At 40.5% G+C, this 25,055-nt stretch overlaps 1 protein-coding gene across 1 annotated transcript; it reads right to left on the bottom strand.

Moving 5' to 3' along the window:
- Window positions 1-7,132: 7,132 nt before the first annotated feature.
- Window positions 7,133-23,820, bottom strand: RPF2 (ribosome production factor 2 homolog). The gene is made up of 10 exons (XM_009564851.2): window positions 23,576-23,820; window positions 22,642-22,774; window positions 21,757-21,794; window positions 21,009-21,048; window positions 17,219-17,300; window positions 17,050-17,126; window positions 15,746-15,845; window positions 11,082-11,184; window positions 9,990-10,134; window positions 7,133-9,674 (listed from the first exon to the last, which is right to left on the bottom strand). The coding sequence occupies exons 1-10, from the start codon at window positions 23,596-23,598 to the stop codon at window positions 9,495-9,497; spliced, it is 921 nt and encodes a 306-aa protein (XP_009563146.1). The 5' UTR covers window positions 23,599-23,820; the 3' UTR covers window positions 7,133-9,494.
- Between the last annotated feature and the right edge of the window lie 1,235 nt (window positions 23,821-25,055).

The raw sequence follows: 25,055 nt of genomic DNA, 5'->3' as shown, positions 1-25,055 counted from the left end.
TTCTCCTTGTTCTCATGCTCTTTCCCAAAGCACCTGGAACAGGACACAAACTCATTTTAAGCTTCCAGGATAAAGCACAAATGCAGTTCCCTGCTACTACAGTTTATTTTTCCCACGTTTGGGAAAATTGCACAGACAACCCTTCCAGACTTACCTTTGGAAAAGTCACTCTCTAGATGAATACCTCAGATGAACAGAACTCTTGATGTGAATTGAGCGTGGTGGGTCTTTTGGTCTGGTGAAGTGGGTCAAAATTTGAAATGAGTAGAAATAAAAATGTCAAAGTAAAGTAATATTTCAAATTAATCAAATTACTTTTTCTTCAACTTAAAAACTGTTAGCATTGATGTCTGCATTATCAGCATGTCAGATGGAAAATAAAGGTATGAAATGTTTCCTTAGTCACAAATCAACTTTCTCCTGTCTCCAGGGTTTTCATTCAATGGGGAGTTCTGTCTTTTTGTTCTGATTTGGAACAACACAAAGTCTACAAATATTGCAATTCCCATAAATTCTGTTTTCCTAACAACTTGTTATTCATCGTACACTGGCTATGAAATGCCAGTGTGTTTGTCTGTAAAAGGAAGGTTCATGTAACTTACAAACATTAATCTTGAAGATATATTTATTCATATAACTGCTAATTCTTAGTGATCCCACTACAATCCCTCCCTCAGAAGAAGGTAGAGTGGCAGTGAGTTCACTTGGATTTTCTCATCTGTGGAAGCTGAATTCAGCAATTCTCTTATCCCACACCTAAACTGTTGATCTAAAACAACAAATCACTTTAATCACACAAGTACTTCTTATACCATAGTTTTTACTATGCCTAGCACAGCAGGGTTCTGGGATCCTTCGCAGAAGAACATAGGTACTACTGTCCTACAACAAATAAGTAACTGTGAGTATTGAAAACTTGCTCTTCTTGAAGGCTGGATTGTGATTTGAGTGAGAATAGACTAAGATTTAAGACAAACCTCTTCAACAAGTCTGCTATAAAACAGTGCAAAGGAAATGTAAAGTTGGGAAGCTGTGGGTTGTTCTTTGTTTTTAAGTGCCAGTGGGGCCTGAGACCTCTTACAAATGGAACATGATTCATGATCCTTAGGTGGGAATGATGTGTCACTTTGTACAGTGATGCACTTACAGAAACCCATGCAGCTATGGGAGTGGGGAGAGGACAGCTTTCTCTGTGTGACATATGCAAAAACATCTTAAAGATCTTGCTCCAGCTTTCATTTTATGACTGATGATTCTTTCTCCCCTGCAAAAGCGGTTTTTCATGCAGGCTTCAAAATTAGTTTTGCAGATCTCAATAGTATCATATACGTTTTTATCAATCCTTTTCCTGTATTCCAAGTCAGATGTCTAGTTCAATGTCCAAGAAGGGATCTCAAGACCATGAGGTTTATGATTTCAGTCATCTGTCTTTTGCTGTAACAAAACACCTGTGCTAATGAATTGTCTTACGAGTTTGCTTTTTCTTTCTTAACACTCAGTTTTGCTGACAGTTAGGCCCATGGAAACCACCTCTTAAAACAGCTAGGTTGAAAAGTTCATGCTGTTCTACTTTTTAATAGAACAGCAAAACTTTCCTGTAAACTCAGCTCCCAGAATCCATTACAACTCTACTGTAGCTGGCTCTTACCAAATGCTGGCACCATTTTAATAAACCACAAATTTTGACAAGTTTTTTCCTTCTTCTCTGCTAGCATTTAATACATCTTTCCCTCCAGGCATACCAGTCAGGTAGCATAAATCTCCTGCCACTAGCATGAGTCTCTCAAGGAACGAGATTTACCTTTGACAGAATCTCATGTGTGAGACTATCCATAGGGTATATTTATCCTGTTTTATGCAGACTTTTGCTGAAAAAGCATTTCACTTTTCACTTTTTCATAATATTCCTATAATTATATTTTTTTATTCTTAACAGGGACAGCTTTGTCGATCTGCTCTTAAATTCTTCAGTCACTTTGCCACGTAAGACGCAGAATAGATTTCCTTCCAGGAATTGAAAGAAAAGTAACTGAGAATCTAATCAGTTCTTACCTCGTGAAAACAGCAACACAGGTCTAATGGAATTTAAATTAAATTTAAAATATTTTTCATAACTGGAGAAAATAACTAAATCTGCCTTCAAAAGACCTGAGGCTCATGCTAAGATGCAGTGTTATCTTTCCAAACATAACATACCGCCATGCCGTATTTCTGATCATGGTCAGACTAGAACAAGCACAATATCATCTTTTATTTAACTTCATTAAACAAAAGCGTTCAACACAGCTCAAAAAGTCTTATTCATTGCCACAGTTCCACAACACAGCTCAAAAAGTCTTATTCATTGCCACAGCTCCACAGCATCAGAGGGTAAACAAATACATTGAAAAATCTTCTTAGAAAAATACTTTGAGCTAAACCAGAAGCCACATAAGGAGTTTTGTCAGAAGGTTACTCCTGATGGAGAGAAGTTTCCTAAATATAAGTTTGAAGATTACCTTAAACCCAATCTGAACAGATCTCTTTGTGTTTTGCTAAAAGGCACACAAATGAACTAGTGTCTTGCTTAGTACCGCCCAGGTCTGCGTGGTGTTTGTCTTTGCTGATGAACCTCAAAATTTTTGAGAGGTTTTCTTTGCAAAGAAAATCACAAACTGTGAAAGGTTCCACTTAGGCCAACTTCTTTCAGGCCAAGTGCGGTTGGCAGCTGCTGTGGCTGCACCACAGCACAGACCCCAGCCACAAGAAGGTGTGTGGAAGCCACCAACAGAGACCACACCAACAGGGAACCCACAACGTTCCCATTTTACCTTTGTTTCCAAAGCAAATCCCTTTTGAAAAAGTCAGTTAACTTTACATCTGTAAAACCGTTAAAATTAATCTTTTTCACAGGGAGTTGTGATGAAACTCACTGGCAAATATAAGTCCTAAACCCCACTGTTTTTTTTTAAGAATAGACTCAAATCCATAGTGATTCTTAAACTCAGGCACCATCTTCCAGAGATTACTGTAAGCAGCAATACCAGCAGCAGGAGTTCCCTCACGTCTCCCATCCTGCTTCCAGCCTTTTGCTTGCTCCCCAGTGCTGTGCCATGCTGCGCGCCAGATCTGATCGAGCTTCAAGACAAAGACACACACACACATCGCTCCCCATCTTTTAAAGCCAGTTCGGTTCCCTGATCTGGTTGCCAGTCCCACAGACATCCATGCCTTCCCAACTCCTCATGTCAGCATCACTGTTGAACTCCCCTCACAGTTTTACCTATAAAGCACTGGGTTTGTGTTTCTTTCTTTTTTCTTTTTTAAGAAATATCATTACATATGACCCCTGGCCTTTGAGAAACTGAAGGAGGCTAATGTCAGGAATCCCCCTCTCTCTGGAAGGAAAGAGAGAAGGAAAATGCTCAGCAGTTAACAGGTCTCTCGGTCTTTCCTGAAGTGAGTCTTTCTGTTCTGCCCTGAAAAGGTGAGCCTCTGGAACACAAGCAGAAACCCATCAACAACAGAGCGCGCTTGAGTTGAACAGCTGTTTGCCTGCAACGTTGTAGAAGCCCCTAGGTGTCTCAGGTAGGCTCAGAGAGTAAAGGAGAATAAAGAAAAAAGAGAGAAAAAAAAAACCCTATAGGCTTCTTTTCACAAAGTAAGAAATAAAGCCTGCCTATTTAATCTAAATAGTCTTAATGAGCAAGGAATTATTCCCTTGTGCAAAGTAAGCCAACAGGAGCTGAAATCTATCACCTCTTCTGAATTAAAAGCTTATTACTGTTCATTGGCACCCTGCATGTGAACTTCAGAGGGTCTCATTATTTCTTCATAATAATCTGGTTTCAATTAAAGAAGTTAAATGGCTGTGATGGGAGGTGAATGCAAGTTGCACATCGCAGTTTTTGCAGTAAACCATCCCAATTCCTGATACAGCAGATGCTACTGCCCATCTTTTGGCAGTGACACGTGACAAACTTCTCTTTGCTCGTTAGAAGAGCTCAACTTTTTAGAGATCTTTGGCATGAATTTGTGCTGCTAAAACCCTTACATTTCCTTGGACTGGTTTCTGTTACACACAAGAGCACGACATGACAGGCAAGAAGGAATCATTTTGTCTGAATCTTCTCTTTCACCTCACATCTTCTCTCCCTTCCTCACCTCCTACAGGAGGGAGCAACTTCTGAGCCAAGGGGCTCAGTTTCCACTGGAGAAAAACATTAGCAACTCACAATTAAAACTGAAGTGATGTAACTACTTGTGGACTTTTTTGGCTTAGGAAAACAGAAACCCCAAATGAGTACAAGGGATACGAGTTTATCTGAAAAAACAGGCAGGGAGGGAAGAGGCTTTTAAACAATCTTTTGGCAACAGCCGCTGTTAGGCCTCAGCGTGCCTACGTGCTTACGCAGATAGCTGCTGTTGAAGCAATAATTCCAGAGCACAAAGCAGCCTCAGTAATTCCCCTGCCCAGAGGCCAGCAGCAGCCATCAGTGGCTTAATTTTGCACATTTAAAAGGGGGAGAAATAACACCAGCACCTAAAGCAGCCTTAGAACTGATCACACAGGGCTTGGTCCTCAGTGGAGGCCCCTTCACTGCATACATGCTGAGCAGATTCCACAGAGCATGTGTCAATGTTGGGAAAGGGAGAGATGAAGATAGGCTTTAAATTCATCTCACTTTGCATTGCAGCACATTGCAGCACTGGAAAAACTCCAGTTTGTTGTGCATCGCTCAGATCTCAGTGGGCAATGCAGCACAAGGCAAACGTATGTAACCCTCTGGCCAGGGTAATTGACCAAGGATCTCCCTCAGACTTTGCTGAGTAGAGCCTGGCATCCCTTCTGCTGCCCCAACAGGTCAGGGTTCTTGCTCATGTTCTCCCACTTCGGTAACAACTGGAGAAATGGGCTTGGTTAGACCTTTCCTGCAGATTTCCCTGCCAGACCAAAATGCCTAATAATGTGGTTGACAGGACAGCTCTTCATCCCATTACCTCTTTTGAAGGTAACGGGAAAGATGAGACCAATACTGTGACTACCAGAAGACCAGAAAGAAGAGATTAATCTAACAACTACCATGAACAATTAAGTCCAAGAAACTCAACTTCTTGCCAGTCCAAATAAATTATCTGGAAAAACAGTAGAAAATGGGTCACTGCAGCTGCGGGTGCTCCAGTTTGGAGGCTGTGAGTGTGAAGGAAGCCAAGAGAAGAAAACTGCAGCAATCAAAACAGAAGAGAGTTAGGGCCCATATGGGTGTACTTCAGTATCGTGGATGGAGTGGGAAATCCAGACTTTCTAGGTGTTGTGTTGCATTATAGTAAGAATTATGGGATTATCCAGGTGGGAAGAGGGAAATTAACGAAAATCTGGGGAATGTCATCAACCACGGGTGCTTTCTTTAAAAGTTCTGCTCGAAACTTTACCTCTACTTCCCATTAATTACTTTGTACTTATCTCAGAGAAGCAGGAAAAAAAAAAAGATTAAGTAGACAGAATATGGCTGAAATACAAACAAAGCAAGAAAGAAAGAGGAACAGAAGAACTTTCTTGATCAGTGTATGTCTACTGCATTCACTGGTTGCTCTGAGTAGGTAATTCCCATGTTATTTAGGAAAGGGCTTAATCCCATTTTACCTGTAAATATTTCTTCTCCCAAAACCTACCTTCATTTCTTTGCCTACACAGCACTGAGGTTCCTCCAGCCTCCAATCCTGCATGACAGCAAAGCTGTTCTTCCTGTACAGCTTTAGTTTCAAGCGTTCATCCATTTAGGAAGTCAATCCCACGCAGGCTTCACCTTCAGGAGCCTTGTGTCGCTTTTCCTTGTATAGTCTTAAGAAACCTGACTTCTGATACAACCATTTCTCAGCTATGTGCTAGGATTGCATCTGGGATGTGTCAGCATGGCTGGAGGCACTTTAGTGAAGTCCAAAAGGAGATAAATTGCACTTCAAGACAGGGGAGAACTATCTGCACATGTAATACACATGTTTATATGTATTATGTATGGCTGTTTTAGGTACATTATGCACAGCTAACATTTCTACTTCCCCCTCTTTAATAATGAAAATGCCTCTAACACAGTTCAGCTCTAGTCTCCTTTCTCCCCTCCCTTATATTTGACAGCCTATGGATGAGCAATGGTCAGCCTTTTCCCACCGGCTGGGGATGCAGCAGTCAGTGTGATACCCAGCGCATTTGCAGTGTTTTAACTCTCCTCCCTTCCTACTCTTTTCTAACCCTCCCCAGCTGTGACCAAACTACCAGGGGAGGGAAACTCTCAGTCAGACCCAGAAAGCACTTAGTAAAAACAAATAACCGTTGCTAAGGAGCCATAAAGATAAACTGTAATGCACAAAATCCAGGAAATGGAAAGGAGTTTATATGCTTTTTTCAAACACACACTGCTCATTGCTCTCAGCACCGTCTGTCACATTACACTAGCACAGAGTGAAGGCTGTTGATTGCATGTGCCAGGACTGATTCCCAAAAAAGTGGGAATCCCAAGAACCTAGCATGTCATGCTACTTAACAGTATCTACCTCTCTTCCCACTCTTTGAGGTCACTTCACCTTTAAAAAGAGCCAAGTACACTTACCATGCAGGTAGACTGTGAATTCTAGGTATATCATTAGTTATCTACGGTGACACTAGCCCAGTTAACAGTAGCAATGAAGATGTCGGCACATAAACCCAGGGGCCACAGAAGGCACAAACTGTACCCTCCCTGCTGCTGCCAACCTGCCAGCTAGACTGAAGATAGCATGGGTTTGCCTGCTGATTTGCAACTCCACCTTTGTTTCTGGGAGCCGTGCTTTGCCCACAGGGATTTTCTTGAAACCAAATTTATTACTATACTCAACTCATAAATCAAGCTATCTCCAGTGTGCTGGGAGGTAGGATGAAAGCCAAAGGAAGGGAGTGAACATGCCAGTTACGCCTTGCCCGTGCCATGCAGACCCTGGGGCCCTATTTACATGTTTTCTAAGCTTGGTGAACTCTGGAAGCAAGGGGCAATTGAGGCAAGGCAAGCCCCTTTCATCAGACGCCCTTTGAGCACTGCATGTTCCATTTCCCAAGCACACAGCACCTGATAAATTTCCTTGAAGTTTAAAAGACTGTGAGAAATAAGAACATGCCAGTAGAAAGTTTATATTTATCCCTCCTATCTCCATTTACCTTGAGTTAAATCAGATATTTAAAATGTAGCAATTGCCTACCTTGCCGAGGTGCAGTTGTACGTGCTGTACATCTAAAATCATGTTAGCCACCACTTGTGGCTTAATCATTGCTTCACGGCAAGGCTGGAACTTCTCTGAAAGAAATCCGGTGAATGCAATTGCTCATTTGGCTTCATCCTATCCCATCATACAGAGATCAGAACGGTTCGTTTCCACCATAAGAACAAAATGAACCTCCCGCCCAGAGTTTGCACCTAAACAGCACCACTATGAGTGGTAAAAATTGTTTATTAGGAATGGATTTTAATCCTTGCTAACAACACAACTTGAAAGTTATTATTATGAAAAAGCATAGCCTAAATATCCTTACACCATATCCAGGTGAATTTCTCCTTGCTTCACACATCTGATGCATTCTCTCCACCACAAGGCTGTATTTCACCAGTACAAAACTTAAGAACAAATAGGTGTTTACACCAAGAGCCACAGGCAGGGGACACCAGGCACTTCAGGTTCCACTCTTAAGTCAGCAAAGACGACAGACCCTGCAAAGGGTGAATAAATGCACTCGCGTTCTCCTCGCTGACTGACTCCCTGTGCTTTTTGCATCTCTCTGAAGCCGAGCAGTAACCGCAGGGGCTCACAACACTCTCAGTAGGTGCAGCAACCGTCGCCCATGTGAGCTTCCACTACATCAAGGAGCAAACCAGCAGCAGTATTAAATAAAACCAAAGGATTACTACTGAATAACTGTCTCACTTTTTGCATGAAGATATAACAGGATGTTAGTCTATATTAAAAACTGTTTTTCATAGAAGTAAACAACAAAAATTAGTTTCCAAATTGATTATTGACTCGAAGTTTGTCGAAGAAAGCATGTCCATCAGTACAATTCTTCTACAGCTGTTACCAAATGCGGCTTTCAATCAACTCTGTTTATATTTCAGAAATATGCTGGGGAAATACGAATCTGAAGTAGCTTTTGGATTTATCCATTTCTCAAATACACGGTTACAGAACAGGGAAAAGCATCTAGAGAGAGATGTGCATTTTGTGCAATGATTAAAAAAAAATATTTTTAGGTACTATATTGAAGATAAACATATGTTTGTGCCTTCAAATGGACCCTGAACTTTCAAAGCCCGTTCTTTTTCACAGTACAAGTTTTATCAAAACAGCACAGCAAGAACATCGTGTGTGGCATTTACACGGCCACAGCTGTGGCTCAGCTCTCACACAAAAAGAGCAACGCAGCCCAACAGCTTCCATCCAGGAGACAGAAGACAAGTAAAAACAACAAACCGCCTATTTCTAACATGACACTTCAGCCTATGCTGAGAAAACAAACAAAAAAAGATGAAGTATTAAAATCATAGCTAGGATGAGCAAGTTGCTGCGCTAATGATAAAGTGTGTGCACATTTATCATAATTATGCTCAAGGGCAGAGCAATAGCTTCCAAAGAGACAAGCAGAAAAAAAAAAAGCAAGGTTTTTCAATATGTTCCAAAACACAGAACATCGCATTGAAGTCTCACTAAGCTCTTAAACTCTCACGCCTTTACCCAAGGCTTTAACTGAGTCTTGCACAAACTCATGAGCACCAACTTAGGCGGAAAGCAGGGTAAGACGACTTGTACCTTTCGTGGTTGCTTCACATACGTCCATTCTGCACACAAATCAAGCATCAAAGATTGAAATTCAAACTGTAAAGGTTTCCTTTACGCACAAAGCAAACGTTAGGTACTTTGCTACCATGGTGATAAACACAGTAAAACCACCCTAATCGCTCCCGATTCCGCAAGTGTCAAGTAGGGCTTGGTGCGATAGTTAAAAACAATCTGGCATCAGACATGTGTTATGAGTTTGCACTTCAAAAAAATGGCTTATTGAGTATTGCAGTTGTAAAAAAACTGAAATACATAAACAATAAATCAACAGAAAAGTTGTATTGTGTGTATTATACATATACACGACTCTGGTCTTGCGCAGAATTTATAAGATGAGTTGATTGATCAGGGGTTCCAACAAAATAGCCATAAAAATGTTTGGGAAATGAGTCACCTGTTTGACTACCATATGTTTGCTGATACCAAGAGAATAAATACTCAGCTTGGGAAGACTGAGTTACACCATATTTTTTATTTTAAATAACCAAGTTCTGTGTTAAAGGTCAATACCCCACGTTCCCTCTAAAATGAAAAATCCATGAAAAATGTTTTTTGTAAAACTAAAGCTAACAGCAGCTGAATCTTTTATGTCCAACACATTTATAGTACAATAATAAACCTGAAGGTACAAAGAGTTTCAAACCTGTTCCAGACTATCAAATTGGTTTTGACTTTTTGGGACTAATCCCACTATCTTCAGCTGACTTCTCTGCTGGCCTTTTTCTTAACCCTTTCATTTTCCGCGTCTGCAGTTTACCAAGATCTTGCTTCTGCATGTGGATTCGACCATAAGTTGTACCAAACACATCATGGGAGATATTCTTTTTCTTCTTAGGCTGCAAGGGAAGAAAAACATCAGTATTTCTGAGTGGAATTCCAGGAGCTCTGGTGAGAATGAAGTGCCTAAAAGCAAGGCTGCATACATTGGTCGGAGCTTAGAGATTAAGATTTGTTCTCTATGTTCTATATGCTTCCAGAGGAGAGTTTGTACGCCAGGTGATCACCACAAAAGTGCTGTGGCCCCAGAAATCTCAACTGGCCTACATAAAAGTAAGCTCTGGTCAAATACACAAATAAATAATACTTTAGCTTTTGTCCTTCTTCACAGATCGATCTGGAAGTAACGTACTATTACTTTCCAAGGCACATACCTTCAGGGCTTTTGGTTGTTTTAAAGACTTTTTATAATGGTCATCTGAGGCTAAATGCGTCCTCCTCATAACAAGATCTAATGAAGGTCCCATCTCTTCCAGTTCAATTCTTGGTATTTTACAGCCAGATTTCTTCAGAAGCACCCTAGAGGGGAAAACCAACCAAACTCAACATTGTCTTCTGTGATAAAGATTTATCCATCTTCCTAAAGGGCAGGTTCAATCCTGTATATCAGAACCCTGTTAAAAACAATTGCTGCTGCTAACTCTATTATTGAGAAAGATATCAGCCAATAACAATTTATAATACATTAAATCCATTCCATCGAAATTTGAACACACCCAAACTATAACCTAGCTAATGGGACATTCTTTTTAAAAACTGAGACCAGTATTATCAGTATTTCTGTTAAAACTCAGTCCCAGTATCCTGGAAGCCACATCATTCCTCAAATTTTAAACAGTATTAACAGACAAAAAATATTCACTATCATTTACAACAAAATAACCTAAGAAGTTTTTTGTTTGTTTTGAAGAACAAGACTGATAAAAAGTGATTTTGTTATAAGAGAAATCAAAATCACGTGGAAGAAATCACAGCCTTCTAAGGCAAGGCCATAAACTGTGAAGGTCAACATCAATGCAGGAAGAAAGATTGTCTTGTCCTGCCTTTTCTTGCTTTTCCCTGCATATTGCTGGCTGCAGCCCTACTGCCTGTTCTTCTCTGACAAACTCCTCTGTGAGGAGCATGCTAGAAAGCAGCCCAAGAACAGCCTGAGTCCATGAAATGTAAGACAGTACTCGGAATTCTCCAAGTTAATTCACAGCACCTCACTAATATAACCACAGGAAAACGCAATTCTAGCTAGAAGGGGGAGCTCACAGGGAAAGAAGCAGCAGGCTTACACTTCAGTGCTTTCCTTCTGCTATGCATGTCACTCTGTCTTATGCTGGGACACTGCTACATGTTACGTGTTTTAAACGCAGCAAGCATCTTAAACACAGCTCAAGCCAGTTCAATTACACAACTACAGGCTAAATTTGTGCAAAGTCTGACAGACATATCAACAAACAGATAACACACATACTCACTTATAGCTTCGCATGTAAATTTTCCCATCCACAGCTGTGAAATGCAGAACGTACTCTAAACCAGCCAGACGAATACTGGGCACACTAGGACCTCTGAAGAAATCTGAAAAGAGTATTTATAGGAGAATAAATTCCAGGTTTCTTGGCTGAAAATCAAATCAGCACATTAACAAATTGGTTTATTTCATAATGGGCCCAATGTCATAGAATAGTTTGGGTTGGAAGGGGCCTTAAAGATCACCTAGTTCCAGGCCCCCTGCCATGGGCAGGGACACCTCCCAGCAGATCAGGCTGCCCAAGGTCCCATCCAACCTGGCTTTGAACACCTCCAGGGATGGGGCATCCACAGCTTCCCTGGGCAGCCTGTGCCAGTGCCTCAGCACTCTCACAGCGAAGAAATTCCTCCTGATGTTTCACTGATGTGAATTCCTTACCTATATAGATATTTTTACTGCATTTTAACTGAGCAAGGACATACATGGGATGGCTCTAGAGCAGCTGAATCTGTATGTTTAATGAGAATCTCACAAAATAGCTGCTACTTAAAATTGCAGCCCTGCCAAAACACAGGAGAGAAATTAAACATTGTACATGTTAGCTTCTGCACTGGTGAAACCAAACGTGTAGAAATCCTGACAGGAACACAGCGACTTCCCAGAAACAATTCAGTAGCAATATATATACACTATCTAAAAATAAGTGCATGGAGAAGAGCAAATATACTTTCAGAGCCGTAACTTAGCTTTAGTAAGCTAACTGGTAAGGTAATTGTATTGTCTATTCTTCTAATATTCAGTTCTAAAGCCAGAAAAATGAAACATATCTCATTTTGTGCCTAGGCAAGCTCATGCTCAGCTAAACCTAGATAGATGCAGAGAAGCCATTCGTTCAGGGCTCTGTTTTAAAGACATCACTCAAAAACCTGATACTTAAGATTCTTAATCAGAGCCAGATTTGGAAGACTGCAAAGAAGGATAACCAACACAAACCAGATCACAACTGTATCTTGTCTACTCTTACCTACACTTTCTCTCTCTGACTTGCGGAAAGAGTTTAGATGAATCGTTTCTTTCATACCTCCCAAAACAAAGCACTTCTGTCCTTTAGGTGACACAGTGTTTGTCACTACAATTGTTTTTTCTGTCTAAAATTTACAAAAATAACCTCAAATACTTGCTCAGTTGGCAAAGAGAACACTGAACTATCAGGCTAAATACAAAATGAGTTGCCCCTAGCCAGGTTCTTGTATCAGGCTATGAAAAGAACACTGTGCAATCGGAGAGCTTGCAATAAGCACAGCAATCTGTCCAACATATGCAGAGGGTGGAGAAAGAATGTGACCTTCACTGAGGGAACAAGGTGTGCTAATAACCATGACAGGGCAAGGCTGAAACACAGGAGAACTGCTAACAGATGCAAAACACATCAGTCTTTTCCGTTCTGTCACATATTCAGAGCCCTTGGCTAGTTGTCTTTTCCTCCACTACCTCTTTCAAGAGTATCAGTGCCGTAGGGACATCCAAAACAAATTCTTGCTGGCAGATATCAGCTGGAGTCTAGCCAGGAAACTTCCTTGGTCAATTACATACTCTTTCTCTTGTGGCTTGAGCTGGTAGTTAGAGGAAAAGTTGCAAATAAAATATTTTGTTCGCTTCTGGCATATATCACCCCTTTGACTAGCTCTCTGCGGGTACACAAACTTACATTTGCAGTGGTTTTATTGGCAACATCTCCCTTTCGTATTTTCCTGTGGCATCATCTGTCTTCTTACCCACAGGATGAACTCTTTCAAACAAATGCAGGTGGTCAGGAATTTCTGTTTCCTGGCAAAGCTGAACAGCTGCAGAAACCTTACGCTTTAGTATACCCAGAGCTTTTTTATACCAGTTGAAGCTTTCTTAAAGTAGTCCTAATTTACAGCTCTTGCTTTGGTTGGACTAGAGACTTGCTTTCTCCCTTCTTTCCATTCCTAGTTCTTTCTTCCCCTCGTCCTCAACATGTTTCCAGAACTTCTAATTTACTTTTTTCCTGCAGAGAGCTTCACAGGACCTTTCCTTTTCCAGATTAAATTCTTAAATTATTTTGGAACATAGGTCTATACAATTCTTTGTATCAATTTGTATCCAAAAGCTGGTAACATTGTAACCCACGGAGAACTATGGTTATAGTACTAGCAAGTTCAGACTGCATTATAGACATTTCCCAGCCATTCCTTTCTTGGCCAGAAGGAACCCACAAATCTTCAAGAAATTTAAAATTAAGCCTCTGCAAAGAAGGCCATAAGAGAAACAAGCTGATGGGCAATCTAGAATTGTAGAAGTCTCCTGAAAACCAACAGTTCAGAAAGTGTATAAGCAACTCATCATTTTCAAGATGGGTGTGCAATAACAGAACTAGCAAGCAGGCAGTGTTGTAAAAGAGGAAACATTTTATAAGCATAAAAAGTGATTAGAATTTCATGAAATTACATCATAAATTAATTCCTACACTGCTGCATCAGCAGGCAATGAAAAGCAAAACAGAAAGAATAGGATGTCTTTGTCTTCCAGGTCTCTAGAAAAAAGAAAACTGCAGCTGCCATTTATTTCTCGTAAATAACTTCTTGCACTTCACAATTTAAGCAGACTACAGGGTTTGGTTACCATGAAGACAATAATTGACCCTTGTCTTTAATTTTACAAAGAAACTGCTGTAAGATGATATTCCAAACATGCATAAACGCTTTTGATACCACAAAAGCCAAAGAAAGCTTGGGTGTTGACCAGCATCACTGGCATCACATTGCTTTGGCAATAAGAAGCTGTTAACTATCTAATATTCCCTCTGGGATCCTAACAATACTGCTACAGTAACAAAATATTTGCTGCTGTTGTTATAAAGACATTTTTCTATCTTTCTTCACAATAGAGTGGCAGCTTATAAGCACCATTCTTTGTAGGAACAGAATGGATCAGTTCTTCCCTAGCAAATACGGGCAGTTTTGAAGCAGGTCAAATTATTACCCAAGTCATCTTAATTGGTTTGTGACACCTTCAAGCCTTTACACTCTTAACCTTTTCCTTTGCCTATTGTTTTGCACTTAGCTATTTCACAGAAGTCAGCAGAACATCAAGACCTGGAGTATATTTAAGAAGAAAAATTGAGCTTCGATTTCAGTACATTTGACTGCAGAGTCTTTAAAGACAAACAAAGAGGAGAGGAGAAAGAACAGAATAACAAAAAGACAGGACAGGAAAGACGAGTTAGTTATCTGGCAGCTATTTAACGATGCTTGTCTTCCATTTAAGGTATCAAGCTGTTTGATCATAGTATGTGTGAGCACATCTGGATGCCAATCACCAGCACAGGGCAGATGCCTGAACAGGATACACTTCAGAAAATAATGCACCTGCTTCCTGCAGTGTAAACATCCATTTACAGCGACACAAACTTGCAGCATTAAAACTCGCTTATCTTTGTATTCAATGTTCACTCACCTTCAAATGTTTATAAGCACAGCTACAAACCTTTCATCTATCCCCAAGAACCAGTCAACTGTATCGGGAGGATGCAAGTTTTCTCCTCTCATCATCCCTTTTCAGTCTCATTCCATAATAAATATCTTGTTTTATGGAATTATAACACTGAGAGGAAAAACCCCTCACCTCTATGGTCTGTTTCTAAAGAGCAACCATTTATTTGATTGCCTAGAAAAGAGCCCAACCAATATTTGTTTCATTTGAAAGGGGGATCTTACAAAGCTCTAAGATTATAAATTGGTACAACCCAAGGATGGAACAGAAAGAACAACACTGTTCTTAGTGGGCCAGCTGCAGTATTTGACCGGAGCTCAAGAAAAAAGAAAGGTGATCTTCATTTAGGAAACCTATTAAAAACATCACCACTCTGCTTACTGCACCTAGTTTACAAACAAGATGCATTTTTATGAATCAAGAGGTACAGTACCATATGACTTCTATGTCCCAAAAAACTATTCTAAGAAAAGTATAAACACTTTTTGTACTTTCCCAGGGAAAAAAACCCTCACAGTGTGCTTTATATTCCAGAGGCTTCAACCTTGAGACAGTAAAAAAACCTTTATACTAGTTTGTTCACGAAGCTCCAAGTCTGCCTTGAAGTTATGACACAGCTATTATTTACAGCTGATTTTTACTGCATGTGTTCTCTCCAAGTACTCTAATCAATGACTTTTGCTACAAGCTATCAAATTTCCAACAGAAAAATGTTATCACTATAAAAACACAAGCTCAATTGTACTGATCTGACTTTTTTTTGTAAGCAAAAACATTCCACTTTCCAAACTTAATCCATTGATTTCAAATAGATACTTCAAAAATATCATTTGGTTAGAAAAGTGATGATCTGGTACAATTACAAGGTAAAGACTGTTTGAAAAACACCAGAATTATCCCACAGTCAAAATAATGAATTTTAGTGAACAAAGTTGCAATTTCAGAGTCTTTGAGGATCCTTTTCTTTCTGCCTCTAAGAGTCACGATAATTATTTAACTTTAATTTTATGTGATATGGAATTACAAGTGTCTGTTCTTGTTTTCTTTCTGTGCTGAACATAAGCAAAAATTATTGACAAACCAACATTTCCCAACAGATCATTTTACCACAGATGTATGACATCCTACCCCTCAAATAATCAAAATACTGACCAATAAGAAGGCTCTTCAGTCTTCTGTATTCTTCGTTTACATCAAACACGTCACCAGCAAATATCAACATAGGTTTTGTTCCCTCAGGACATTTGCTGTTCTGTGGAATAAGAATTTTAAAACAGAACAAAAATTCAGCCCATGTTAGGGAACGTATTGTTGACTTGATAGGTGGTCAGCCTTTCAACATTGAATGAAAAATTGTGACTTATGATCAATACGGACAGAACAGAATTTTCTTTTTCATGGAACAACAGTATACATGTACAGAAGGTCTTCGATTCTAAATAGGTGAATTGTGCTATCCTTTGTGCTGGATAAAAGGAGATTCTTTACTATAAAAAGCGTAAGATAACACAGTGAAACGAGTGAATCTGACTGCAACTACAAACAAGGAAACTAAAATTAGAGGCAAACAATTACATTGTATTTCTGACACTGCAGAGTACATGAAAAAGGCTAAAAGGATTGTTTGTTCTATCACTCAATGCTACTTTTGGCCAAAAAATACAATTACTTGACTATAATTTCATTGCTATAAACAGTATTATAAAGACACACGCTACAAACAATCTGATTTTGAAGGGAAGGTTCACCTTCATAAAAGGTAGTTTCTTCACTACCCCTCTAGACTTTCCTGACAATTTACATACTGTAAAGAAAACGAATACCATAAAATTCCCTATTTTTGCAGTGTATGACTGCTTGATAGAGAAGTACACACAAAGTATGTTTTAGTGTTGCCAAAATGAGCCTAGCGTAATAAATAATTACGTTAATTCATAAACCCTGAATTTTCTCTAGGTTTAAATAATCAAGATGTTAGCTCTCTGTCTGAACTAAGTATAATGCCCAGAAAAATGGGATTTACTAGCTAATGAAAGCTAAAGAAAGTTTCAGAATCATCTCAGTCAGTAGAACAATCCTCTTTGGTTAGAATTTTAGAAGATTTCAGCTTTAAAAGACAACACCAGTTTATATGAGAATGTCCCATGAGCAGAATCTAAGGAATTTTGTAAATGTAACTCTAATTAAAAATGCAAATATTAGGAATAAACCAAGTCTAAGAAAAGAATTTGCAAAGGAAGTTGCAAGCTTGCTCAAAACAACCATAATCAAATAAAAAGCAGAGCATAAAATAATATTCTGGGGTACACAAATTAGCAATCCTCATATACGCTGCATGAAATACTGTTTGAACAACTCCTGTCCTTACTTCACAGCACAGAAAAAGTCAACGCACACAAAAAAAAATCCACTGACCAGTAGATGTCACTGAAATACTGAACTAGCGACTCCCTTACCTTGATATCTTTTAGGGATACAAACTTCTCAATGCCCAGTTCAATCATGTCTAGGACATGATAGTCAAACATGCGGCCTGTGAAAGTAAAAAAAGAAAATCCAGTTACTTCAATATTCAGTGAAAACAAGACCTTTCATCTAAATAAAAACCCAAGTGAGACACATTACCTATTATCAAGTTGTTAGGTCGCTTCTTGTTATGAGAGCCAAACATAAACAAAGAACAATCCGATTTCTTAGAAAAAAATTCCTACAAGTGAGGAAAAGAAAAAAACCCTCATGAGTTCCAGTTTGTAGCACCTAAACTATCTGTGAACTTAGGAGCTACTGAATGAGAAGAGCAACTGCACTTACCAGATGAGTTCTGAGCATGTCCACATCCACATAAGCTGAAATGGACAGCTGGATTCAAGGTTCAAAACCAACTACTTCCTTTTTTGATTTCCCATTGCAGTCTTAACTTTATCAAGCCAGGAATTTTTTTTCTTGCCACTTCATCTGTAATACCCTTTTTCATAATTCCTTGCTGCTTGTTTTTACATAGAATACCTTCAAACACTTCTCCTTGCCTGAAGAGTATTTGCAAGCTGGCTACAGTTGTAATGCCTCATTCCAGTTTCTCAGATAAGTTTTATGCAGCAGATTAGCTTTGGCTCATAGCTTGTGAGCAACCAGGTAATTCCCTCAACAGCAAACCTAGGAACATCTGCAGACATCTAATGTTCTCACACTTGGGTGCAAGGTCCTACTACAGCAATTTCATGTCGATTTATCATTTAAGACTAAGACGCTACTTAAAACCAAGCCAGTGATGACTGTCATGGAAATCTTTAGTCCAAGTGTAGTAGATAGAGAACCTATTATGGTATTATGTCCAGAGCCAATATCACAGCAGGTCGAAGGAGATGATTCTACTCTGCTCTCGTGAGGTCTCTTCTGGAGTACTTTGTTCATTTCAGGAGTCCTCAGCACAGGATCTGTTGGAGTGAGTCCAGAGGAGGGCCACAAAGATGATCAGAGGGCTGGAACACCTCCCATATGAGGGCAGGCTGAGTTGGGCTTGTTCAGCCTAGGGAAGAGAAGGCTCAGGGGAGACCTTAGAGCAGCCTTCCAGTACTTAAAGGGAGGCTACAGACAAGATGGAGGAGTGCTCTTTATCAGGGAGTGGAGGGCTAGGACGAGGGGGAATGTTTTCAAGCTGAAGGAGGGTAGGTTTAGATTAGATATCAGGAAGAACTTTCTTCCTGTGGGTGTGGTGAGGCACTGGAGCAGGTTGTCCCAAGAAGACGTGGATTGTCCATCCCCAGAGGTGTTCAAGGCCAGGCCGGATGAGGCTTTGAGCAACCTGATGCAGTGGGATGCGTCCCTGCCCATGTCAGAGGTGCTGGAACTGGATGGTCTTTGAGGCCCCTTCCAACCCAAACCATTCTATGATTCTACGATTACAGCAATTCTTTCTGAGGATGTCCAAAGTCCTTTTATGCATCTCAAGGCAGACCCTCATTCTGTGTATCAGCCATGGTTCCTAGATTACACATGCACACTGTTTATTCAGTACCTCCCCAAAGTGCCAGGGTTTCTATACAGGCACTTTGCAGTTGTGTAGCAGAAAAAGCCATTGCATCTCCTCACACCCTTGCAACAGCAGCAGCTCAGAGAGGACATTCCAGCTCTGCCCCTCTGGAAGGTCAGGACAGACACTCCCGGGAACAATTCCAGGCTGGATTAATTGCATGTACAAATCACGCAGCTCAGCACTGAGCTCTGCCACTAGGTCCCTGAAAAATACTGACTACAGACAGATCTGGAACAGACCAGATGGGACTCCCCTTGAAACACTTGCTCAAATGGCTCTGTTAATCACTGTGTGTTGATAAATGTAAATGCTCTAACAGCTGCATGATATTTCTTAAAAAGTGGTTACAAACTCAAATGCCTCAAATTGCACACACAGCAATGCCTCATACATTGCAAAACTGCCCTTCTAAAAACATGGCTGCAACTAAACTAAAAAAAAAAACAACAAACAGCTAACTTGATTTGACTTTCCATACCTTTTCTCATCTCTGATTATTTGTCAATAATCTCAATGACTCAACCCCATTGTTTCGAGGTTACAAGAATTGAAGTTCCCTGGAGGCCCCCCTTTTAAAATATCAGAACGATTTTAGCTGCTGCATATTCCCAGAAACTATCAGAAGGTTAAAGTAGTGGTCAGCTGACAATCAGCTAATTCCTATATTACTGAGAAACCAAGCCACCCAGCTATGGGATTATAAGAGGTTCAGTTTCAGCAAATACTCATAGAATAATAGAATCATAGAATGGTTTGGGTTGGAAGGGACCATAAGATCACTCAGTTCCAACCCCCTGCCATGGGCAGAGACACCTCCCACTACATCAGGTTGCTAAGCCTTCTCTGACCTGGCCACGAACACCTCCAGGGAGGGGGCAGCCAGGACTTCCCTGGACAATAACATTGCAAATCTTTCCTTGCTGCCTACAGTAAATTTTCCACTCCACACAAGATATTTCAGGGATGGTTGTGTTACTGGGCTTCAAGCCAAGAACAGAAGAGGCACATAACACAACTCCTCAGCATCAGTGTTAATGCAGAGTAAGTAACTTTGTGTCTATGTATCTATGCTGCAACCACAATGATTTTTTGCTCCTAACACATTAAAAATGCTTTAACTCAACTGTCTGAACAGCAGCTCCTCTAGCACTCACTACTGCTGTCCTCACTTTTCAAAAAAAAGATCCTTAATGATTATTAAGGATTCTTAGGTCTCTCTCCCATCCTCTACCTTTTTATTTATAGAGACTTCCTCAGGTATGTTTCCTGTTTATTTTCATAATCCCTTTCAGAGAAGAAGAGCAATTTTGCCCAGTGTGCATGCAACTTCATACACAGATTTACTTAGTACAACATCCCAAAAATCCCAGTGTGCATTTTGAGTGAGTTATTTTGACAACTGCCCCTCACATTTCTCTCTGTGAGTCAGCAGTGACACAGAGCAAATGCTACCAGATCGTGATCACTGGGAAAAAAACAACTTACTTCAGGATAACTCAATTTTGTCTTCACTGTAAAACCACAACAATACATCACTATCTCCCTTCTCTCATTTTTCTTAAAGAAAATACATAAGCTACTTTAATGATAGACATGTTTCAGCAGTTAAAAGTAATGCACTGATAAAGTGTGAAACCGTGAGATGTAATCTCAGGATTAGCCTCTCTGTTTTTTGCCTCCCTGCTCATAAATTACCTTGACATTAAAGCACTAAATTAACACCAAATCCAGACCAGAGTGTATCACTAAATGGACGTCCAAGCACAGACCACCTTCCAAAGTACCTCCAAGCCTGTGAGAAGCCGCTTTTACAACCTCGTTGCAGGCCAAATACACATATTTAACTGAAATTGCTCAATGCTGGAAGAGAGCTCTCAGCAACCATCTCACACCTGCAAGCTGATGTGTGCATTTGCACGTGGTACGCTGCTGGGCTCTTCTTCCTTTATTCAAACACAAGTCACATAAAGCTGTTATACCTCCATTTAACTATTTTAACCTATGAATTCAGCAAAGTGAAAACAAGTTGTTCATAAGCTATGGCATTTTAAAGAACTGACTTTTAGAAAACCAAAATAAATCACTTTCATCTTCCTTCCTTTTATAAGTAACAGTATTATAGACTGCCAGTTTACAGAAAAATGCATTTATGGTAAAGACAAAGTCCTCATCACATGACAATTCTGCTGTACAGCAAGAGGAAAAGAATGCCTGCTGACACTGTACATCTAGACCTAGCCCTACCTTTAACTTCTCCCAACTCCCTATAAACTTTGTTTCTCATCTAGTTCCTCACATTGTAATGGAAAATTATCCTCTGGTGAAGTCCTTCATGTCTTTAAGGCTGTAAAATGTCATAAGAGCCTTGGGATTTATACTTACCAATGATGTTTGATCCTCAAAAGGCCTGGTAATATTTTTCCTGAAAGGAAAAAAAAAAAAAAAAATTAAAAGAATGAACAGACACAGATAAGCACTTCTAATCAGTTTTCTGATAACATTAAGATTCAGCCTCCTACAGGAAATGCCAGCATTAGAGGTTCAGTTTTAGTTCAAGTTGTAAGCCACATTAATACTACCAGGAGTTGCTTAGTGTTACCACTGCCATTTTAAGTACTTTCTTCCAGGTTTTCTGTCTCCCGGGGCCTGACTTCCAGACCACCACCAGCAGTGACACTTTTATAAACAATTGCCTTTGCTTGTTCATCCAACATTAAAGGTAGGTGCTACAACTAATGTCTCTGCACTACATCCACACAGATACTGGGCTCTCATTTTGAGCGAGACGTTATCTATCATTATCTATAACTCAAATTTATAAGAATCTCAATGTAAGAACTCCAGCCTACCCACCTGACAGGGAACCTCACTAGCTGTTTGCAAAGAGCAGTCAGAGAAGCCAACTGTTCAAGTTTGCCAGGTCCTGCTCTGTAACACTTGGCACAGAACTGGGCTAACACTGATCACAAGTTGCTCGTTTCCAGTCTACTCAAATTTATGACGATTCCCAATCACTTTCTGCAACCATTCCCACTGCTCATGCCCCTACACTAGCCAGTGCCTCTGGCTTTGAAATTACCAATTGCTATCTCCTCAGAAGATTAAAATATGACAAAGTGAGGCCACTTACTTTTTATACAGTACAGCAAAAGGCTTCTTCACAGCATACTGCAAATGACAAGTTAAACGTGTTATCTCTAATACAATTAAGTACACAGTAGTGCTTTTTTCTAAAACCCAACACCATACATGATCGCATGAAACAGAGTAATTGTGCAAATCAATCTAGAAAGGAAGTCGCTTCAAAAGGTCTGCTCACAATAACAGCCTTTAAGTTAGCAGCACTAATCTTTGCTCAAAATTAATTGCAGAGGGACTAAAAACCAAGAAATAACAAAATAACTGAGAAACAGATGATATCAAAGCCATGTAATGGAATTTCTGCTTCTCGTGCCATGATGAAAAAGAGGAGTGAAACATAACCCAGATTATCATCACCATAAAATGGCAAGAAAATGAAAAAGCAAGAAGACAAAAAGTGCAGCAACAGCTTTAATATTTTCAGGTATGGATTTAGAAGACAGGATTGCTACATTTAAGTTCTAGGAGAAGCTGAAATCTCCGTATCAATATACACAAGCAGTTTACAGGATCCTGGTATATGACTGCAGCTGAGTGATCCTAGTCCCAGTTCCATACCTAATCCTCTTGTTTTCATATGGACTTGTAACACTTCACCTCATATACTGGACAATTGTGAAAAAAATGACAACGGGGAGAATAAGTTCAAAACTTCTGACAAAGAAGACACTGGAAGAAAATCATCACCATTAAGGGTTAGGTAATGATACCTTCGGATTACTGGTCAATCTGAGATTTGGGGAATGGATACGAGTATGAAAATATTGATTTTGCAGCAGAGAATATGCAAATTGTAAGAAATAAAGAAAGGAAGGTACTCTTGGTGTAGCACAGTCATATAATTAAAAGTTACATACCACATCCAACAACTTACAATGTCTTTAAGCACTTCAGTCACTGTTAAGTTTGCATTTCCTCCTTTTATAAGCATAGCATTTTTGGTGTTTTCTTTAAGCTTGGGCTCTCTCTTCTCAAGAAATCTTTTTGCTCGCTTAGTTTTAGGCTTTCTGTAACAATAAATTAGCAGTTATAAGACCTACTAACAAGGTCCAACACCACAGAAAAGAATAAAAACAAGAACTGGAACAAGCTGGGTTCACACAACTTGTTCCCATGACTCAAACTAATCCTAACGTGCAGAATTACAGTCAGTGCCAAAAGCCCAGTCTCAGATGCATGTATTTTATTGCCACTTCTCCACCCCTGGGCACCCCAGGCTAGCAGGGGTGTTGGGCTTTTTAATTTCTGCTAATTTAGAGCTCAAGCAACACTTGAAGCCCCACAGACTACTGATAGGCTGAAAGTTTCCCTCATAAGAGCTCCCTTCCCAACTCAAGAGACTCGTACATGGGAAGAAAAGAAAGTTCCTCGAACACCGTCAACGGCATCCAAACGAAAAGCTCAAGGATGGCTCATCTGCTGGCGTTATTTGGGAGAAACACCCCAGGCCCAGCAGGGGCACAGAGCTCATGCTAGTTAATAACTACACGGCTTCAGAACCGCATTTTTCCACCAGATGAATGTAAAGCTTTTAATGGGATGAAGCATTATAGTTACTTTCTTTTAAAAAAAAAACAAGATCAAACCCCCCGCACAGACACTTCCAGCTACAGATGAAGACCCTTCTTCCAAGCGCACAGACACGCAGGAACCCCGCACGGGTCACCACGGAACCTTTATGTTACCGGCTGGGGAAGGGCTGCCTCGCCACCACCAAAAAGCCGGCAGCGCTGGGGTTTTCCCCTCCCTTCCTGCACGTTTTCCTTATACGTTTTCCCTCTGCCAGCCTCCCCCCCAGCCACACTCACACCACCCGGTCCAGCGCATCCATCGCTGCCGCCACACGTGCTGCCCGGCGCCGCCAGCGCGCACCATCCGGTACCTCACATCCGCGGGAAGCCGCGCGGGAGCAGAGTCCTCCCGCCCTCCTCCGGGATCAAAGCCGCTCCTGCGCCGCGGAAACAGGAGCGGAGGGAGGGATGCGTAGGTGGGAACTGCGCTGCTGTGTTCGATACCGAAAATGAGGGCAAATACACTGAGCCGCTCTTTGTAGTTTTAGAAAGCAAGCATCCTTTGCCAGCCCTGGGCAACGCGAGGGAGTGATGGCCATCAGTGGTGTGTAACGGGACAAGAGCTGGGTACAGAATAGATTTCCCACTTACATGCACATGTATAAATTTCCCCAGAAATCTTACGCATGCTCTATTACTTTTCAAGGTCTAATTTTAATGTTATGAAATTTTGTAACAGTCAAAACTCTTGCTAATTTGGAGCTGGTCTAGCTCTCTGCTTGACCTTGGATTTAAGATAGGAAACACTGCAAACAGAGGTGATTATAGAAGAAGAGACATCTGTTCGGCACAGATCATACTGCACACCAGGCATCATCATCCTCAAAGAACAAACAATGTCTGGAAGACACCATTGTAAACAAAACATGCTGTCAGAGGGGCATTCTGTCTTTCAAAAAAACCACAACTGCTGAGACGGAACTTAGCTGTACTTTAGCTTAAATCAAAATATTCTACTTCGAGATATTCCACATATTGTATCATGCTGACTTCCCTTTGCTGACCCGGTGCTGTGAACAACGCTGGGGGTGACGTGCTCCTCTGACCATTACTGATTAAAGTATTGCATATTTATGCTGGAATTAATTAGGCATTCCCATTCTCACAGCATTTTCCCATTCTCACAGCATTTTCCCATCCTCACAGCATTGTTGTGGTTCAGCTATTTTGAGGAAGGCATAAAAAAGTGGGAATAAAGAAAGGTCAAGAAGAAAATGTTTTACATTTAAAAAAATGCTTTAAGAAATATTATCATGAATGCCCCCCACACTCAACTCCTATGTGAAACATTGTGTAACCACACAAATGATGTCGCAGTATGTAATATCAACCCACAGCCTCGCTAGGACACAGGAATCAGCTGGGGAACCACTGATGCACCATTACAGGACCTTAGGCATAAAAACCTTCAGAAAAAAATGCCAGAGGAAAAGATCAGAGCTGAGAAGCTGGAGGGCAAGGGAAGAAAACTTCCTTTCATATGACACATTATGTTTTATGGAAAATGGGGGAAGGACCAGTAGATTGAGGGAGGTGATTCTGCCACTTTGCTCTCACGAGACCCCACCTAGAGTACTGCATACAGCTCTAGGGCCCTCAGCACAGGAAGGACACAGATCTGTTACAGCAAGTCCAGAGGAGGGCCACGAAGATCATCTGAGGGCTGGAATGCCTCCCCTACAAGGACAAGCTGAGAGTTGGACTTTTTCAGCCTGGA

Source organism: Cuculus canorus, chromosome 3 (genome assembly GCF_017976375.1).
Source record: "Cuculus canorus isolate bCucCan1 chromosome 3, bCucCan1.pri, whole genome shotgun sequence".
Taxonomy (NCBI): domain Eukaryota; kingdom Metazoa; phylum Chordata; class Aves; order Cuculiformes; family Cuculidae; genus Cuculus; species Cuculus canorus.
This window is presented reverse-complemented; position numbering and strand designations above follow the sequence as displayed.